At 46.2% G+C, this 19,383-nt stretch overlaps 5 protein-coding genes across 5 annotated transcripts; 3 read left to right on the forward strand and 2 right to left on the reverse strand.

Moving 5' to 3' along the window:
• Positions 1-885: 885 nt before the first annotated feature.
• Positions 886-3,414, reverse strand: LOC129582445 (kelch-like protein 12). The gene is made up of 6 exons (XM_055473958.1): positions 3,149-3,414; positions 2,805-3,081; positions 2,457-2,724; positions 1,751-2,371; positions 1,502-1,579; positions 886-1,094 (listed from the first exon to the last, which is right to left on the reverse strand). Exons 1-6 carry the CDS (start codon positions 3,412-3,414, stop codon positions 886-888), a joined length of 1,719 nt encoding a protein of 572 aa, XP_055329933.1.
• Positions 3,415-7,916: 4,502 nt separating this feature from the next.
• On the forward strand, positions 7,917-8,337 carry LOC129582446 (kelch repeat and BTB domain-containing protein 8-like). Its single transcript, XM_055473959.1, has 2 exons — positions 7,917-8,042; positions 8,104-8,337. Exons 1-2 carry the CDS (start codon positions 7,956-7,958, stop codon positions 8,335-8,337), a joined length of 321 nt encoding a protein of 106 aa, XP_055329934.1. The 5' UTR covers positions 7,917-7,955.
• LOC129582447 (kelch-like protein 28) lies at positions 8,337-9,308 on the forward strand. Its single transcript, XM_055473960.1, has 3 exons — positions 8,337-8,394; positions 8,829-9,045; positions 9,128-9,308. The coding sequence occupies exons 1-3, from the start codon at positions 8,337-8,339 to the stop codon at positions 9,306-9,308; spliced, it is 456 nt and encodes a 151-aa protein (XP_055329935.1).
• Positions 9,291-10,687, forward strand: LOC129582500 (kelch-like protein 3). Its single transcript, XM_055474015.1, has 3 exons — positions 9,291-9,408; positions 9,559-9,621; positions 10,291-10,687. The coding sequence occupies exons 1-3, from the start codon at positions 9,345-9,347 to the stop codon at positions 10,518-10,520; spliced, it is 357 nt and encodes a 118-aa protein (XP_055329990.1). The 5' UTR covers positions 9,291-9,344; the 3' UTR covers positions 10,521-10,687.
• Positions 10,688-13,313: 2,626 nt separating this feature from the next.
• LOC129582448 (kelch-like protein 3) lies at positions 13,314-15,701 on the reverse strand. Its single transcript, XM_055473961.1, has 6 exons — positions 15,436-15,701; positions 15,094-15,370; positions 14,739-15,003; positions 14,045-14,659; positions 13,816-13,893; positions 13,314-13,757 (listed from the first exon to the last, which is right to left on the reverse strand). Exons 1-6 carry the CDS (start codon positions 15,699-15,701, stop codon positions 13,549-13,551), a joined length of 1,710 nt encoding a protein of 569 aa, XP_055329936.1. The 3' UTR covers positions 13,314-13,548.
• Positions 15,702-19,383: the final 3,682 nt, after the last annotated feature.

Raw genomic sequence — 19,383 nt, forward strand, 5'->3', positions numbered from 1 at the left:
TGCGAGTGCTATACGCTGAAATATACTTTGTTATTTGACGAGTAAGCACTAAGCAGTGGTTACTACGAGCACTCATGTAGGCGTATGTGCTATTCAGTATTCACAAGTACAGTTAGATGTGTATGCAGTACCAGTTAGGCTGGAACAGCCGAGCTGTGTACTCGATATATTACTGCGTGTTAACGGGGATTTAGAAACCTGTGAACTCAAGTCTCTGTCAAAAAATTCTCGAATACGTTGCGCTTTTAATCAGAGGTACGTAACGTCCAGAGGGACCACCGCTCTTCCGTTACTAACGGAATAGTATTTCATGGAAAATGAACGACTTTAACGTGTACTGATTTATTTCTCAATATGTACAAAGGCGAGCTTCGCTCAACAAATATGATCAAATGAAGAACTTGTCCCAATTAACATGGGAAGGGACTGTGCAGGGACGACTTTAACTGTCATATCTGCGTAGTCGTACTGCATTTCGCTCGCTTACGACTGCTTGCTGTACACTACTTACTTTGATCATTGGCTCATAATGATTTTTTTCTGCCTAGAATGTACGTAACAGTCTAGTGGCTTGCGTAAATCAGTTACACTTGATATTAGAAAAATTTCCTTTCCTACAGAAAACTAAAGAACATATAAGTACCTTAAAGAGGGTTAATTCGCACTCGGAAAGTTGTAACCGTGGGGAAACTCTAACAAAATGCGTCCACTAAGTAAAAGAAGAATTATCTTTGACCAGCCACACGAGAGACCTCGTGCTTACTAATACCAACACCGCACGTGTACAGTACCATTCCAAACTAAACCCGAACAAACCAGCTCCTCATCAGCCAGAGCTTCATGCACATCACGCTTTAACTGGCGAGCCGCCGTTCCACGTCCGCTTCACTCCCGTTTGAGTTTCATCACCACGCAGCCAAACATCGACTTGGCCTGCGGCAAACGGCATTCGTGCAGCGCCCAGCTATCCGTCGCTTCATCGTACACCTCGATGCTGTCCTGGTACATCCCTGCAGCAACGAACCCTCCCATGACGTACAGCCTCCCACCCACGCAGACACATTCGTGATCCGTGCGTTCCTCCAGCATATCTCCTGCGATAAGAGGACGATATAGCACTATGTATGAATTTATTGGTTTGCTTATCGTTCAGAAGTTTCAACATCAACATCATAAAACAAAGTAAACAGCGTTAAAACCATCAGAACGCGGTACGGTTGAAGTCACGGACAGCGCATTACACCGCTGTTTTTCAATGCTAATTCGCTGTAGCAGAAACTCGTAAGAGCGTCGTTCTCCCGTAGCATCCTTTAACCGCCTGCCCAATTCTCGCAAAAACTTAATACATGAAGGGCCAGCGACGCCAAAAGTTTCAAAAGCCAATGCAACAAAATAGTACTCAGGTGATAAATATTCATATTTCCGCCGCTTTTCGTCTTCTATTTCGCTTTTCGTCTCAGCACTATTACCAGCCGGTAAGTCTAGCTGATGTCCGACGCACCTTTCTTGTGCCACCGATCGGTAACACGATCGTACGCTTCCACGTGCACACGCAGTGCCGCATCCCCCGTTTCGCCACCTGAAGCATGTATGTGCAACGACAATTATGTAGTGGGGCCATGGGAACAAAGTGCTGAGCGAAATCTGGTAAGTTGAATAGTCCAGCATTTCTAAGTTCTTCAGTAGGTTTCTTAGCGTAAGTATATGTTACTTCACGAGTAAGTATGTGTTACACACTCTGATCACGTACCGGTAACATAAATCAAACCGCTGGGCGCCACACAGGCACGACAACCACTGCGTCCAGTGGGCATGTCGGCCAGTCGGCTCCAGGCATTCGCTGCGGGATCGTAGGAGAACACAGCGTTGGACACCCCCGCCGCGTTGTACCCGCCGAAAGCGTACAGTCGACCCTCACAGGCCACCATCGCCAAGTCGCTCAATCCAACGGGCAGCGCGGCGACGGCGCTCCAGGAGTCGCTCACGGGATCGTACGTCTCCACGGAGGACAGGGCTGCTTCCGATCCTTCCACACCATACGGATCAAAACCGCCGGCCGCGTAGACGCGCCCATTCAGGGACGCCAGCGCTCCGGCCTGGCGTAGTGTCGAGACTTGGGCCGTCTCGCGCCATTCGTGGCGCAAGCCCGTGTAGCGGCTGTTGCGCCGCACGCGGCCGACGCAGTGCATGCTGTTGATCAGGATGCAACCGGGATCCAGCAGCGCCGCCGAGCAGCACTCCACGAGTATTCGCAGATCCATCACGCGCCACACGGCCGGGATCGACGGGCAGAAGACGTCCACGGACGCTTCCTCGCTGCCGACCGGATCCTGACAGGTGCCGCCCAGGCACAGGATCACTTCCCGCGCTCCTGACACCGAACACAACCATCGTTCAGGAAACTTCATGGTATATCGCGAATTACAGCGCACAGCGACAAAACGATCGATCCTTACCGTAAGAAGCCCGGGGGCTGGTATTCGGCGTCGTCTCACCGGTTGTCTGACTCGGGCAGGGTGGCGAAACCTTCAGTGCGCTGGTGAGGATCATCGAGTAATCCTGTCGACACTGCTCGCTCAGGAAGGCCACACGGATCGTCTGCAAGATGGCGGCTGCGTCATCCAAGCGTTCCGAACGGTCGTGATCTAACCAGCGCAGCACCGCTTGCAACACCTGATCTTCACTGAAGACGTCCACGTTATCCGATGCGAGCAGTGCAATCAGCTGCCAACAAGTTAAGTAAAAGCACATATCAACTGAATAGTTCAGAACATTCTTTCCGTCAAATTTTATTTTTATGTCACCTGTTGCGCGTCCAGCTCTAAAAAATCTTGGCTCTCTGCCACCGGCAGGAAGTGGAGAAGGGTTAATTCCAGCGCTGCCGCGGCCAGACGAGGATGGTGGTGGTTGGAGGCTAGAGTGTGAACGGCCAGGTAGTTGGACACGCGCATGTGTTGCTCGACGTAGTCCCAGCACAGCAACTCTAGCGAACCCATCTGCAGGAACTGCGCGGCAATCACGATGCGCTCCACGTTGTTGTCGTTCAGGTCCACAATCAAGGTGTAGGCGTATTTGACCAACCTAACCGTCGAAATGACAATACTTCATCATTAACACGGTAAAAAAAGGCAAGCTGCGGAGTACTCACTGGTTCAACGTGCGACTATCGATGTTGCGCAGCTGGAACACAGGCTCAGATGAGTCTTTCCAGTCCTGCGTGAAGACGGTCCGAAAGTAGGCGCTGTGCACGCTGAGGACGTTGCGGTGGCAGGGAATGCCCAGCGCGGATTCTTCGCAGCCCTTCACGACCACATCGCACAAGGTCCCCATTGACTGCTGTTCGCGCAGTCCGCGCAGAAGCTCAACCAGACAACGGTGAGGAGGATGATCTGCGGAGCTGCTGGGATTCGACATCATGCAGAATGTCACGGTAGACAGTCAGAGATAAAGAACGATTAAATCGCAGTCAACTTTTCTATCACTAGGAACTGCGAAGTATGCAGTACAGAGTCTCCAGTTCTGAACTGTAACAGAAGAAAACCGAGAAAACTCAAAATACTGTTTTCTGTCGTGGAAACCACTACTGAAAATGCAGAAAAAGTGAAAGTGTGGACTTCAAGCCTGCCGTGAAAAGTAGCAAGGAATAATCGCAACTGCCAGCTGGAGGGGGCGATCAAGCACAGGCAACAGTGAACGAACTAACGGAACCTGAACCTCTCCAGCCGGCAGTTACGTAGTCAAGCGGGCGAGCGAAGCGAGCCCGCGTTTCTAATTCAAGACATGTTGAGGGTTCGATGTAACGGAAGTGACAGTGACCTTTGGTTCGCCGAGTGACCTTTGGGTCGCCACCGATTTTCATCGTGATTCCTATACAGTTTGATGTGCTGAGTCGAAATGAAGTACTCTCGGGGACCTCGAACCCGGGTCTCCGAGGTCGCCACCACGATATGTATTACAAATGTACAGTTTGACCTGCTGAGTCGAACTGAAGTACTCGGGGACCTCGAACCCGGGTCCCCGAGGTCGCCACAACGATATGTACCATATATGAACAGTTTGACGTGCTGAGTCGAACTGAAGTACTCGGGGACCTCGAACCCGGGTCCCCGAGGTCGCCACCACGATATGTACTACAAATGCACAGTTTGACCTGCCGAGTCGAACTGAAGTACTCGGGGACCTCGAACCTGGGTTCCCGAGATCGCCAAAGCGATATGTACTACAAATGCACAGTTTGACCTGCCGAGTCGAACTGAAGTACTCGGAGACCTCGAACCTGGGTTCCCGAGGTCGCCAAAACGATATGTACTACAAATGCACAGTTTGACCTGCCGAGTCGAACTGAAGTACTCAGAGACCTCGAACCCGGGTCCCTGAGGTCGCCATAACGATACGTACTATATCTGTACAGTTTGATGTGCTGAGTCGAACTAAAATGTTTGGGCAGTGACAAAAAATGAATGTACTTTTAAATAATTCTAAATAATTCTAAATAATTCTAAATAATTCTAAATAATTCTAAATAATTCTAAATAATTCTAAATAATTCTAAATAATTCTAAATAATTCTAAATAATTCTAAATAATTCTAAATAATTCTAAATAATTCTAAATAATTCTAAATAATTCTAAATAATTCTAAATAATTCTAAATAATTCTAAATAATTCTAAATAATTCTAAATAATTCTAAATAATTCTAAATAATTCTAAATAATTCTAAATAATTCTAAATAATTCTAAATAATTCTAAATAATTCTAAATAATTCTAAATAATTCTAAATAATTCTAAATAATTCTAAATAATTCTAAATAATTCTAAATAATTCTAAATAATTCTAAATAATTCTAAATAATTCTAAATAATTCTAAATAATTCTAAATAATTCTAAATAATTCTAGATAATTCTCTGAAAAACTAAACAACCAACAGTAAAAATACCTGTGCGCTTCAGTGATTATACGAGACCCCATTCGACCTCGAAAGTTTTTAGAGTAAATCTGGACAACTTTTCTCGCGTTTTTTTGATATGGAAACCATTTTTCAAAATTTTTTTTAAAGAAAAAATTTCTGACAGCCGGGGTACCTCACGAACTTCAATCACAGTGGGCGATTGCAGTAGCGCCACTAACAAAACTTTTGTTTTTGCATTTTAAACACTTTTTATAGGTGAACCAATGTTGCTGATTCTGAATAATAATATTTTGTCAGAAATAGTTTTGTGGCAAGAAAAAATTTTTTTTTGATAAAAGCAAAATTTTGCAAATCTATATTCTAAGAATTTTAAATCATGAAATCCTTCCTTCCGATAACTAATACAATTTTCTGACAAAATTTTCAGAATCCACGACATCGATTCACCTAGAAAAAGTGTTTATAACGCAAAACGAAATGTTTTTTAGTGGCGTATTTGCAACCGCCCAAAAGGTTTGAGGGCGTATTGGGGCCCGGCAGTCAGCAATTTTCTCTTCAAACAATTTTTGAAAACGGTTTCTCTACATCATAAAAATGCGATAAAAATTATTCCGACGTAAGATTTGCTCTAAAAACAAAGTTTCCAGGTGGAGGGGGTTTTGTATATTCACCGATTCACCTGAACTCTAAATACTCACTTTCAAAAATGTAAATAACTACAAGTCTGCAAGCTGTCCATTTTAAAACATTTATATTGGTTAAATAAATTAAAAACTTAAAGAGCAAAATAACAAAATAGCCGGAAAAAGGGATGATGAGAAACTTCAGCAGCTAGGTACGGAAATTTTTAAATACTTCATTTGCTCAACTTTCAGGTCTCTGATTGAGAGAATATCGAATGTTAGAAACTTAGAATACCTTAGATAAATGTATATGTAAAAAATTATCTTCGAAGAAACTGATAGTTGCCGTTGAAACCAATTCAGAAACCCTGGTTTCCCACATTTCGTGTGCTGCTCTAAAATGCAAGATTAAAATGTAACAAAAGTAATGCAAACTAACATTCAAGGAATTTCAAGAAATTCTGAAATTATGAATGAACGTTTCTAACTCAAAATTCATAATTAAATAATATTTCAATAAATTTGAATTGGAAACCGAATTATTGCTCTCAATGTTTAAATTATTCCCGAATTTAGCTTTGAATCGCTTTTACTTACAAGCGAATTCCAAAGTATTACTATATAAAACATTAAACTTCAGCGCAAAGCTTTTTTAAATTTAAATTTTTAATCCAGTAAGTTACTTTTTGAAATTTGTTTCTGCTGATTCGTTAAGTATACAGTCAACTTTTAATCAAAATCTGATTTCTATATTATTTTTTTGGATTTCGTGTCTGAATTCTTATCAGTTTTTATAATTCGCAGCAAATTTCCGAGGCATCGTTTTTGTTCAGGTATGATTCCAAACCGAATAAGTTCTAACTTATCAAATTACTTTTCCTAACGTTGCAATAGCAGTCAATCTGAACGTAACTGTCGATTAATTTTTTAACGGTTACCGCAAGTCTTAGCTCCTCAAAAATGCATATTATATTTTGACTTATTTTTTAACATTGTATCATTTGCTTTCTGGGAATGCAGCGGAAAAACAAACTTTTGCAAAAACAATTAGATATTTTAATTTCCCTTAAATCTATTCGACAGTTATTTTCTGATCTGCAGATGACACAAAAGCATGAACATCTTTTGGGCTGAAAAACTTACCCCAGCATTCGATTAAGGAGATTTTACACGGAAGTAAAAGAAACATAGTGTCGCTAATTCTTTCAGGTTTTTAAATAATTTTTATATTTCCTGGGAACTATTCTAAAATTGAAAAGTAACTGCGCCGTTGTGCGGTGTGAACCGGTGTGGATATCCATGCGCATCTACTTACATGAAATTTTTGAACAAGATAGTTTGCATTCTATAATGAGACCCTTGATATACCGATTTACTTTAGGTTATTGAAATTTCTCCATTTCTATAATTCTCCAAATGTATGGTGCGACCCCCAACAGCTTTCTTGTGGGTATATGCAATTCGACAAAATGTCTTGAGAGAATGTGAAAAAGTACGTGTGATTACGCGAAAGCGAAAGTTTTCTCGAAGTAAAACGTATTAATAGTATCATGTACCCTGCGCTTCCGTTAAACTTATACAGAATTTATTAATTTCCAGGATTAATTCTGCAGCTTCAGCGCTTACGTGTTTATAAGACTGTACTTCATACATTCGCTGCCTTATACAATAAAAATTAAACACCGCCGCCCGCTTGCCCTAAGGGCGTATGAGACCTTATACTAGTACTAATAACTTACAGTACGGCAGTTTTCGATTTTACGCTAATATCGCTCCTACTTCTACTTCGTTCCTACTTCCAGTTTAGACTTGTTGATTGGTTCCGACTTAAGCAATTCTTTAGTAGACGACAAATCTGTTTCTTTTTGACTACAAGCTTTACCATTCTAAACGATGTCGAAGCGACCGAGTTCTGCCGATCATGCTTCTCACGATTGTCGGGCTGAAGAGTTCCTCCGCGGACTGCGTGAACTGCAGTCGACGGGGACGTTCTGCGATGTTGTTCTGAAGGGCTGCGAGGACTTTGCGGTGGGCATTCCCTGCCACCGCAACGTCCTCAGCGTGCACAGCGCCTACTTTCGGACCGTCTTCACGCAGGACTGGAAAGACTCATCTGAGCCGGTCTTCCAGCTGCACAACATCGACAGCAACACGTTGAACGAGTGAGTAGAGAAAGCACACAGCTGGAGCGCGGATAGTTTTAATTCTTAGCTATGGTCCACTGGGTAGGTTGGTCAAGTACGCATACACGCTGGACCTGAGCCTCCGTGGTGACAACGTGCAAACCATCTTGGTCGCGGCGGAATTCCTGCAGATGGATTCCGCAGCCGCCCTGTGCTGGGAATTCGTTAAGGAACACATGCAGCTGGCCGACCTGGCCATCCACGCTCTGGCCTCTACCTTACCACAATCCCCATATGGTCGAAGCAGCTCTGGGCCTTATTCGTCGAAAATTTCTGCCGTACACTCAGTGTCCAGAGTTTCTCCAAATGAACGCGCAACAAGTACTGACGGCGGGCGATATGGTACTGTGTAACTGGGCTTTGTAGCAGATTTGTTTTACAGCTGATCGCGTTGATCAGATCGGACAATGTGGACGTGTGCAGCGAGGATCAGGTGCTGGAAGCGGTGCTGCGCTGGGTGGATCACGACCGTCCAGGACGATTGGTGCACCTGCACGCCGTCCTGCAGGTGGTGCGTGTTCCCTTCCTGAGTGACAAGTGCCGACAGGACTACGCGCTGGCTCTTGGGAGTGCATCGGCCGGGAATCCGCAGGGTCCTCCAAAAAGCGCCGCTTAATGACCGCGGCGTCGGCGTCGCCAGCGACGGCACAATTCAAGCCGCGGCATTCCTTTGGTAAGGGTCATGGAGGGTGTCGTATTATTAATGGTGCTCCACCATTTTGCCGACGGAAAATTTCGGGGCGCGTGCGCTAAGCATCTTCGGTAGCGATTACGAATCCGATTAAGACATTTTCTCCAGAAAATTTCTTAATCGCTCGGGTTTTCAATCGGTTTATTCCGACCCTCGACGAAATCAAGCTAGCGTTATGCCACACTGTCTTTGTTTCCTTATGTTTTCTTGGGTTTTGTGATATTTTTTTGGGCTGCGTATATTTTCGTAAGGATTTCTTTCATTTTCTAGGTTTCTTGCGTGCGGGTTTCTTAACAGTGCGTTTCTTAACAGTGCGTTGTAAAACGACTCGTACTGTTTGGTCTAACGCAGTTGTTTTTACAATTGCGTTAATTCTGCTCCCTGGAAAAATTTTGGAAAATCATGTTTTTGGTCAGGTGCGCAGGAAGGAATCTTGTGCGCGGCTGGTTTCGGCGAGGAAGGCCAGTACGGTGTAGATAAATCCTTGGACGTGTTCTGCCCATCGATCCCGGCAGTGTGGCGGCTGGGAGATTTGCCCGTGGCGGTGGAGCAATGCAGCGTAGCGATGCTGGACGCTAGTACCATGATGGTCTGCAGTCGGCGCACTAACCTGACTGGACATCGCGACAGCCGGTACACGGGCCTGGACGGGTGGCGGGAGGCGGCCCGCATGCAGACGCGTGTACGCAATCGGTAGCTATCCCTGGATTTGTAGCGGAACCGAATTCTCAACGTCGGTGGAAGTCTACGATCCCGACAGTCGCTCCTGGAGCGCCGTGGCCGCGCTGCCCGTTACTCTGGCTTACGTGGCGCTGGTGGCGTGTGACGGTCGCTTGTACGCCTTTGGAGGCCAGCGCGGCGCGCTAGGCGTGAGCGCTTGCAGTTCGTTCTCGTAGGATCCCGCTGCGGATGCCTGGAGCAGGCTGGCCGATATGCCGACGGCGCGCCGCGGGGCCGCTGCCTGCGTGGCGCCCAGCGGGCTGATTTACGTTGTCGGTACGCGCTGTATCCGTTAACTGTATCGTAAAGGTTCGAAGATATAGGTTTAGACTTCGTTAACCGTTACTGTGTTTGTGCCAAGGAGTGCTGGACCGTTCAGCTGATTACGATCCAGTAGACTTGTTATTCTTGCGACGAGTTGTTTAGGTGGAAATGACCAGCGTCATGTGGAAGCGTACGACCGTGCTACCAATCAGTGGATTAAAAAAGGTAGGTGGAGCGCGTACTTCACGCGGGTAGCTACGGAAGTGCACCATCTTTGCAAGAAAAAGTCCTACTGTGGAACTGTGGACTCGTAAGTGATCCTGCAGAAGGTGTCAATGCTTTCGGTGCTCAAAACATGAACAATACCGATTTGAACTCAAAATGTGCGCAGTGACCAGCTGCTACGCTAGTATCAGAAAAAGTTTAAAAGGTAAATAAGTGACCCAGCTCCCTTCCGATCCGATTCTTGATGAAATGGTTGCTGTATTTACACAAGTTTAAGAGCCACCAAAATGGCGGAACCCGTAAACAATAGCGCGCGGCTTCTTTGAAGTTCAAAAAAGCCGTCGGTTATTCTGCGCGCACCCGGACAATCGGAGTAAGCGTCGGGTTATTTGAACGATAGATTACTGTTTGCATCGAGCGCAGCGAGATTCTACTATTAAGCCTTCGTCAAGAGCGTAAAATTTGTCTGACGCAGTGACGCTACGAAGAGCGTACGTCACGCTTTTCCGATTCCACAAATCCAATACCATTCTCCAGTGGTATGGCGCTCGCTCGCTGCACTGCACTGCACTAATGCAACCACAAAAACTTATAATTCCCGAGTTATTATTGTAACTCGGGAATTATGAGTTTTGTGATTGCGGTGTCATTATCATTTGGTTATCGCAGGAGATACGCTCATGCAGCGCTGTCAACTGGGATGTGCCAGTGTGAATGGGAAGATGTACGCTGTCGGTGGGACTGGGAGCATTGGTTCGAATTCGGACTGTCATAAAAGCATCGAAGTGTACGACGAAGACGCGGACCGCTGGGCGCTGCACGAATGCCGCTTGCTGCAGGCCCGATCGGCTTTTGGTTGTGCGGTGATGAAGGTGAAGGCCTACGAGGACTCGTACTGATCGTAAAATCCTGATGTGCGGAGCCGAGCTGTTCCGGGAAATAGCATAGCTGTCATACAGGAAATAAATAGATAACCGTATTGCACTAATAAAATGCCTGCTACATAGTTGTAAGGTTTTAATTATTCTATTTACTTAGTATGTTAGCTCCATTTTTAGCGATGTCTAAGGATATAGCAACGGTAACGTCTTTTACGTTTATTCTGATACACGATTTTCACTCAAGCGTGCTTCAATGATTCTTGCACTCACCTGTGAGGAGAGAAGCGGCTCACGTACAGCGACAAAATCTTTCAAAGGATTTCAACGTATTGCGCCTTGGTGCAATGGTGCCTACGACTAACGACGTGGCCGGGGCCCGATTCGGCCCGCGCTCAAGCTCTGACTCTGACTCAGACTCTGACCGCTCAAACTCTGACTCTGACTACTCAAAGTCTGACTCTGACTGTCCAAACTCTGACTCTGACTGAATAACCTAAGAATAACTTAAGAAATCTAAGAAACCCTAAGAAACCTAAGAAACCTAAGAAACCTAAGAAACCTAAGAAACCTAAGAAACCTAAGAATAACCTAAGAAACCTAAGAAACCTAAGAATAACCTAAGAAACCTAAGAAACCTAAGAAACCTATTAAGAAACCTAAGAAACCTTCAGAGTCAGAGTCAGACTTTGAGCGGTCAGAGTCAGACTTTGAGCAGGCGCAGGATTGCTCAACAGAGCGGAATGGGCCAAAGTGCGGAAAACGGTGGACAGGACCTGTGACCTTTACGAGTCAGAAATGGAGGATCCTAGTCTACATTTGATTAATACTTTTGTTGATCTGTTACTGTTGATCTGTTCCTAATGATTTAATAGTATTTTTATAATTGGATCTCTTTATTTCACATCGTATTAAATGGAATTGTGCCTTTACGGAATTGATGTGATAAAATGGATTAAGAGAATTTGATGTTTTTGAGCACGCACAGACACTGGCGACCGTCGTCTTCTCGTGGATTCGGGAGTGTGTCCAGCCTCACAGGGGCTCGGCATCCCCCCAGAGACATGTGAGACCAGGATCACTAGCGTTCACGTCAGTGGCGCTACGCCTGTGGCGCTACGCCTTAGAATTACGTGTCTGTGTTGTGTCTCTTCTGATTGGTTTGCGTTTTGATAGTGGGCGCGGCATAGCACGTGCTGCACAGCGTTGCACGCTGTTGAATTGGCTCTACGTTTTACGATCGAGCTGCGCCGATCACTTGTTGATTTCTGTTGTACAGACTTTCAATATTATTAAAAGTCAGCGATTTACGGTGCGACGTTTGTGTTTCCGCATAGCTCGCGATCCATATCGTATCGCTCGCTTCCACGGGATCTATTCCGTTTAGGTCTCCGTATCTGGATCACCGCTGGATCTAGCATTAGAGGCAAAAGGCTATCAATTTAGTAGTATCAACATAACAAAATATGCATTCGCGTAATACTACGTGAAATGATTCAAATTTAAACGTTAAAGAAACAACCAAAATCGTTAGCGCCGTCTGGCCGTTTAGGCCGCATACAGTATTCATAGCGCCCAAAACAGCAGCAGCATTTCCTTTAACGACTGCCAGACTAAATCTCTGCTATAAAAATGCAGTAGAGCGGGGTTCTCCTGTCATGTCGCGAATCTTGTAGGGAAGCCCGCGCTGAGTTGCCCGGGCTGTTGTAATGCATGGTCATGACGTCCTCCGCCAGATGGACTTATTTGTAAGAACGCATGCGGCCGAATTTCCGCATGGTACCGTTGCATATGTTGCGCTGCAAGATGGGAAATGCACCTGTTTCAGCCTTAACAGATTTCGCATTTGCAGATGAATCGCGCAGGCTAATCAGGGAAGTGGCCCATACATGGTGTCAAATTCGTGTGCATACACAAAAACTTTCACTTTCGCGCACTCCCAAACACTTCTTTGCTTTGCTAGTTTGTTGGATGACATTCTGTAGCCAAATGATTTGCATGCACAGTGTGAAAACCGTTTGTCCGCACATCATCCGGTTCGGGAGTTATGGATGTAAGAAAGTTCCAAAAGCGTTTAAATGCATTCAGGTGTACCGTATACCAAAAGTGTTTTCGTGTATGTACACGAATTTGGTACTCGTACTACGTACCGGGACACTTTCTTTAAATTACAATTATCATGTTAATTTATGATCCATCAATGTCAGTGTAAAGAATGTAATGTAAAGAAAAAGAAAAGAGCATGAGGGAGTGCATAGCTCATCTATAACATCCCCTGATGCCAGCCGGTACCGGTTCGCCTGCAGCGCCGCTTTACACAGCCGACACACCAGTTGACACTTCACTTGCCCGTTGAGCAGCGGGTCATCGGCGTCCTCCATTCCTCGGTCAAACTTGTCGCGCAGAAACTGCAGATTCTTGCCATAGCAATACCGGCTTTGCTGGAGATGCTGCTTGAAGTGCGCTGCATAAGGCGTTCCCGCGCGCCGTGTCGGTAGGGTTTCCAGGCAGAAGACACAGAAGAAATCGTGCAATGCAAAAAGACTTTTGACTTTGTCATCCACATAGTGCATTTCGCTTATGACTGCTTGCTGTACACTACTCCGATCATTAGTTGCCATTCGGTACTCTCATTTATACTTTTCCTTCATTTTTACTTTCATATTTATTTTTCCTTCTACGGTACCTAACGAACTTTCTGCTACGGAGATGACCTCCGGCCCGTAATTATTTTGCTCTGCCGGGTATTTACACAAGCAACACTTACAGAAGCAGAGACAAACCGGAATTAATTACTCTCGATATCCGAAATATTTCTTTTCTCCAGAAAGCTAAGAATCGATACCATAAAATAGTTAACTCGAACACTGCGAATCGCAACCTTGGGGAATCCCAACAGAAGTAAAACAGGGATTTTTTATAACTGGCAAGGGGAATGCACCATCGCACGTTTACCATTCCGACTTGACCCGAAACAAACAGAAATCCGCTCCACAGCAGTCACAGGTAGGAGCTGCATGCACATTACGCTTTTAACTGGCCAGCCGCTTCATTCTCGCTTCAGCTTCATCACCACGCAGCCAAAATGGGATTTGCCTTGCGGTAAGCGGCATGCATGCAGCGCCCAGCTGTCCGTCTCTTCGTCGTACACTTCGATGCTGTCCTGGTAAACGCCCTCGGCGAAGAACCCGCCGATGACGTACAGCTTCCCACCCACGCAGATACACTCGTGATGCGAACGCTCCTCCACCAGATCGCCTGTGGTCAGAAAGGACGATGCATCACACACCAATACCAACCCGGTAAATGCATCTACCTTTCTTGTGCCACTGATCGGTAACACGGTCGTACGCTTCCACATGCACACGCAGGGACGCATCATACGTTTCTCCACCTAAACCATGTCCCACGGTAATTACGTTGTTGGACTACGGAAACAAATTGCCTAGCGAAGTGTTGACTTGACTAGTCTAGCCTATTTGATGTTATTCAAAAACGTTACGAGCGAGAATCGGAAAAGCAATCAATCACACTGGTGCGCATACCGGTGACATAAATCAATCCATTGGGCGCCACACAAGCACGGCAGCCGGTGCGCGCGGTGGGCATATCAGCCAGCCTTGTCCAGGCCTTCGTTGCAGGATCGTAGGAGAACGTCGCATTCGGCACGCCCTCCGTGTCGTCTCCGCCGAAGACGTACAACCGCCCCTCACAGGCCACCATCGCCAAGCCGCTCAATCCATCGGGCAGCGCGGCGACGGCGCTCCAGGAACCGCTCACGGGATCGAACATCTCCACGGAGGACAGGCCTACCATCCCGTCGCCATACGGATCACAACCGCCGACCGCGTAGACGCACCCATTGAGGGCGGCCAGCGCTCCGGCCAGGCGCAGTGTCGAGACGCGAGACGTCTCCCGCCATTCGTGGCGCAGGCCGGTGTACAGACTGTTGCGGCGTACGGTCCCGACGCAGTGCATGCTGTTGATCAGCATCCAGCCGGGATCCAGCAGCGCCGCGGAGCAGCATTCGACGAGCTCCGGCAGATCGCGCAGGCGCCAAACCGCCGGGATCGACGGACAGAAGACGTCGACAGAAGCTTCCTCGCTGCCAACTAGATCCTGACAGGTGCCGCCCAAGCACAGGATCATTTCCCGCGCTCCTGATACGAAAGACAGCAGTTATACAAGAAACCCCCATGGCATATCCCAAAGCAGAGCGACAAAGCGAACGATCCTTACCGTATGAAGGCCGTGGGTTGCTGTTCTGTATCGTCTGGCTAGTTTGACTCGGGCACGGGGGCGTAACCTTCAGTGCGCTGGTGAGGATGATCGAGTATTCCAAGTGACACTGCTCGCTCAGGAAGGCCACACGGACCATCTGAAGGACGGCGGCGGCGTGTTCCAAGCGTTCAGGACGGTCGTGATCCAGCCAGCGCCGCACCGCCTCGAAAACCTGATCTTCGCTGAACACGTCCACGTTATCCGATGCCAACAGTGCAATCAGCTGCAATCAAGTTCAATTAAAACGCATGCCAACTATCCCCCGATCCGTCATTTATACAGGGCATTCATTATGTTCGAATGGTAAGAGCACCTGTTGCGCATCCAGCTCCAAAAAGTCCTGACTCTGCGCCACTTGTAGGAAGTGGAGATGGATCAATTCAAGCGCTGCCGTGGCCAGACGGGGATGGTGGTGATTGGAGGCTGGAGTGTGGACGGCCAGGTAGTTGGACACGCGCATGTGCTGCTCCACGTAATCCCAGCTCATCAACTCCAACTCACCCATCTGCAGGAACTGCGCGGCAATTACGATGCGCTCCACGTTGTCGTCGTTCAGGTCCACATCCAGGGTGTACGCGTACTGGACCAATCTAGTCGTCAAAGTTACACTACTTCATCATTAACGACGGAAAAAAACAAGCTGCGGAGTGCTCACTCGTTTAGCGTGTGACTGTCGATGTTGCGCAGCTGGAAGACAGGCTCAGCTGAGTCTTTCCAGTCATGCGTGAAGACGGCCCGAAAGTAGGCGCTGTGCACGCTGAGGACGTTGCGGTGGCAGGGAATGCCCAGCGCGGACTCTTCGCAGCCCTTCAGTACCACATCGCACAGGGTGCCCGTTAACTGCTGTTCACGCAGTCCGCGCAGGAACTCAACCAGACAATGGTGAGGAGGATGATCTGCGGAGCTGCTGGGATTGGACATCATTAAGTATGGCACAGCAAACAATCAGAGATACAGAACGTTTAAATCGCAATCAAGTTTTCTATCACTAGGAACATGCAGTACAGACTACGGAATATGCAGTTCTGCGAAATCAGAAAACTGAGAAAACTCAAAATACTGTACTCAGTGTACCGTTCTTCAAATGATTGTGTGGACTTCAAGCTTGTCCTGACGTCAGTAGTAGGGTACAATCGCAACTGCCAGCTGGAGGGGGCAGTCAAGTCCAGACAGTCGTCGCGGAACTAACGTATATCGTTGAACCTTTTAAGTTTTAGTTGACGATAGCCGTTAGTTCCGTGATGCATGGGGAAAAGTACTCATAATCTCGTTTTGCCGGGAGCATTTGAAAATTTTATTGTCCCGGATTCTTATTGACCTGCCAGTGTTGTGTGGTGGCTAGGCGCAACAAATACCAAATGTTGCGCGTAGCAACATCACCTATCAGCGATTGGGTATTCGGATTTCTCACATATCCGACCGATGGTGTAAGAGCGATGCGGTGTGGATGTTTAAGATCTGGAACAAAGATTAATCCTACTTCCGGCGTACCTCCGGCATATGATCCAAGTAAAAGATAGCAGCACGCGCTGCCACTTGCGGAAGCCGGCCGGATCGGCGTAAAGAAAGTTATCGCGTACACTCGGCTATGGAAATGCGCCTAATACGTCATCTCGATAAAATTCTTGCTGTTAAGCCTAAAATTCTGATTTTAATGGGCAAAGTCCATAAATGTAACAAAAAGCGCATTCGCGTAATACTACTTAAAATTAAAAATCAAACATTAAAAAAGCAACCAAAATCGTTATCGCCGTCGAAAATCCTAGGACGGATATTCAAAGTGCCCAAAACAGCAGCAGCATTTTCTTTCACTACAGATAGACTAAATCTCTGCTTCAAAAATGCAGTAGAACGAGGGTCCCCTGTCACGTCGCGCATTTTTCTGCCAGCGAAACGAATGAGCTCCATAAAATCCCAACCGAATCTGCTAAAAGTTTCGATTGCCAGGGCGGAAAACCGGTGACCCTTCCTTTCCATGTAAGCGTATTACGGCGTTTACTGTCTTAGGCCATTTGTGCAACACTACCGGATGCACTCGCACTTGCCCGGACATGCGATGCGGCTACCGTGTCCCAGCATGTAGCGTGACTAGCGTCCCATACCAGCGCCTTACCATCCCGTGCCGGCAAGAGGGTCATGCCGTCTTGCCGCGTGTTATCATTGCCTGACAGTCCGAGTGGCTCGCTTTGACATGGATACCCAGCATGTTCCACGTAAATGCGCATGACCGCCGCGTACACCTGTTGATCTGCTATTGTATAACTAACTTTCATCTGTCATGGGAAGTGTATCGAGTCTTGGGTGGCCTGCTGGAAAGTGTTGGCTACAACTTGCTACTAACTCTTTGAAAGGCTACTTACTGTATGAATATGCAATCGAACGGCAGTCTCAATCGTACTCGTATTTGTTCGGAAATTGCAAATCGGAAAGTCGGAAGTGAGTAAAGCTTCTTGCGGCAAGTAGCTGAGCTGATAATCTCAATGTGGCGTAACTAAATAATATGCATAAGCTACAATCTATGCGAAGCGAGAATCGACTGCATTCCGACGATATATTTTGATCATAAACTCCGACACTGAAAAACTCAGAATGCGAACGAACTGATGCAGAAAATGCTGCAACTCTCGGACTTATATAGCGCGAAGCGCATCCGGTTCAGAAAGCCACAAGTAAATCCGAAAACAAAAGAGAAAATGCTAGAAAACCCAAAGTACGAGTAGAAAAGTAAAAGTACACTCACGACCGCGATCTTGAGCGATTGGCAACCAAAATCAGGTTTTGGATCAAGAAAAGGCTATACCGCCCTCGTACGGCTGCCATATTCCGTCACCGGAATTACGACCGTCGCGTTATCGGATATTTTACGAGTACAGTACAGTGTGTATTTATAAGCTGGAAAAACACAAAATGGAGCTAAAACGAGTGCCAGAACCATTCGTACTTCGTTACACACGCAGGAAACCGGTGCACCGTCCAGTTGTCCATGGAAAGCATAAGACACTCTAAAGAATCGCTAAAAAGCCGGCAAGGCGGATTCTGATTAAGGGATCCGCGTTTTGTTATTAGAAAGCAATCTGAACACTACGAATACGGTTCCGAATACGAATCCCGCCTATTTTGTGACGTCATAGCCCTATTCGTTTCGTAAACCTTCCGTAAAGCACGAAATTTAAGCTTTGAATCGTAACGTGTCTCCGGATAGCTGTCGATTCTGCCTGTGTTGATGGAATTCCGTTTGCTTTGGATTTTAAGTAGAGAAAACATTCCTCTATTTTATGAGCCTAAGAAGTTTTTGAAAACCCTTTTCACAAGTTAAAAACAAATTTTTGACTGACATGAGGTATCACAACTGAAATTACGTTAAAAAATTAAACTTGTACGAGTCGTACAGGCAAACGCATCGAGCTCAGCCGACCAATAGGAAAATTCTAAAAGCAGTTGGATCGAGTGGAGCTAGTTAACTTGCAGTCGCCGACTTGGGCGGTTGAGCGCTTCCGGTCTGAGGCAGTTTTGCTTAACCACTTCGGCCGCGCTACGTTTCGGCCACATGTTGTCACTTCGGCAACATACAGGTCGCCTTACTCACTTCGGTCCGCACTCTGTTCGGCCACCGTTACATGACATTTCGGCTTTTATTTTTCTTGTGTCAAGTTGTTACTTAATATTTGTTGTTGTTAGCACTTTCGTTTTTTTAAAAGAGAAACTATTTTTTTGTCAGTTTTTTTAGGTTTCTTTGGTATCTTTGGTTTTTTGGAATTTATTATACGTTTTGGTATTCTCCTGTGACGAGAATTTTTGAATTATGAGAGGCTGATGGTGAACTGAAACTGCAAGTGAACGTGGGGTAATCTGCGTTCTGTTCCAACAAAATAGTTTGCTTCTTTTTCTGTGTATCAAGTGATCTGTTCATTCTGTTGTCAAGTAACAGAAAACTTATGTTACACACATTATTGTTGTACGTCATTACGCAACCATAAACATGCATGGGTTATCGATATTAGCTGTATCTGTTGGCTTTTTTCCTAATAAAAGTAAGTATTAATGAAATTTCATAAACAGATAAAAGTTGGCAACAGTGCATCGACGCATTCCTGTAACTTCTTACTAGACTGCAAGTTTGCAAATTTTTCAGTTATCAGTAATTTACATTGGTGGACTACAGCCTGAATGTAATGTGGTCGAATGTCGAATGTGGGTGGTGGCCGAAATTAGCGTAACCGAAGTGTAAATGGACGAAATCATCGGTACCAACCGTGTCGGCATTTGCTTCGGTCCGAATGCATAGTCAGATCTCGGATGCGCTTACGAAAACGATTTCAATCCGTGTTCGTATTCGGTTCCGTATTCGTAGTGTTCAGATTGCTTTCTATTAGCTGCTTTAAGTCTGCTTACAAATCGGAAGACTGTCTGTGCAGAATGCCAAGACAGAATCTGATACGCAGCCGCCGAAACGGAGGTGGCGCATTGCTCTCAAGCCGGCAGTTACGTTGTTTCATTCAACTTTTGTCAAACTGCCGACTTGACGCTTACAACTTTGCAACGAAACACGTTCAGAGTTCAGTCATGCTATTTTGGTTTTATAAGTCACAGTTCCAACTTCGCA

This window comes from Paramacrobiotus metropolitanus, unplaced genomic scaffold, assembly GCF_019649055.1.
Source record: "Paramacrobiotus metropolitanus isolate TYO unplaced genomic scaffold, Prichtersi_v1.0 Parri_scaffold0000007, whole genome shotgun sequence".
Classification (NCBI taxonomy): Eukaryota; Metazoa; Tardigrada; class Eutardigrada; order Parachela; family Macrobiotidae; genus Paramacrobiotus; species Paramacrobiotus metropolitanus.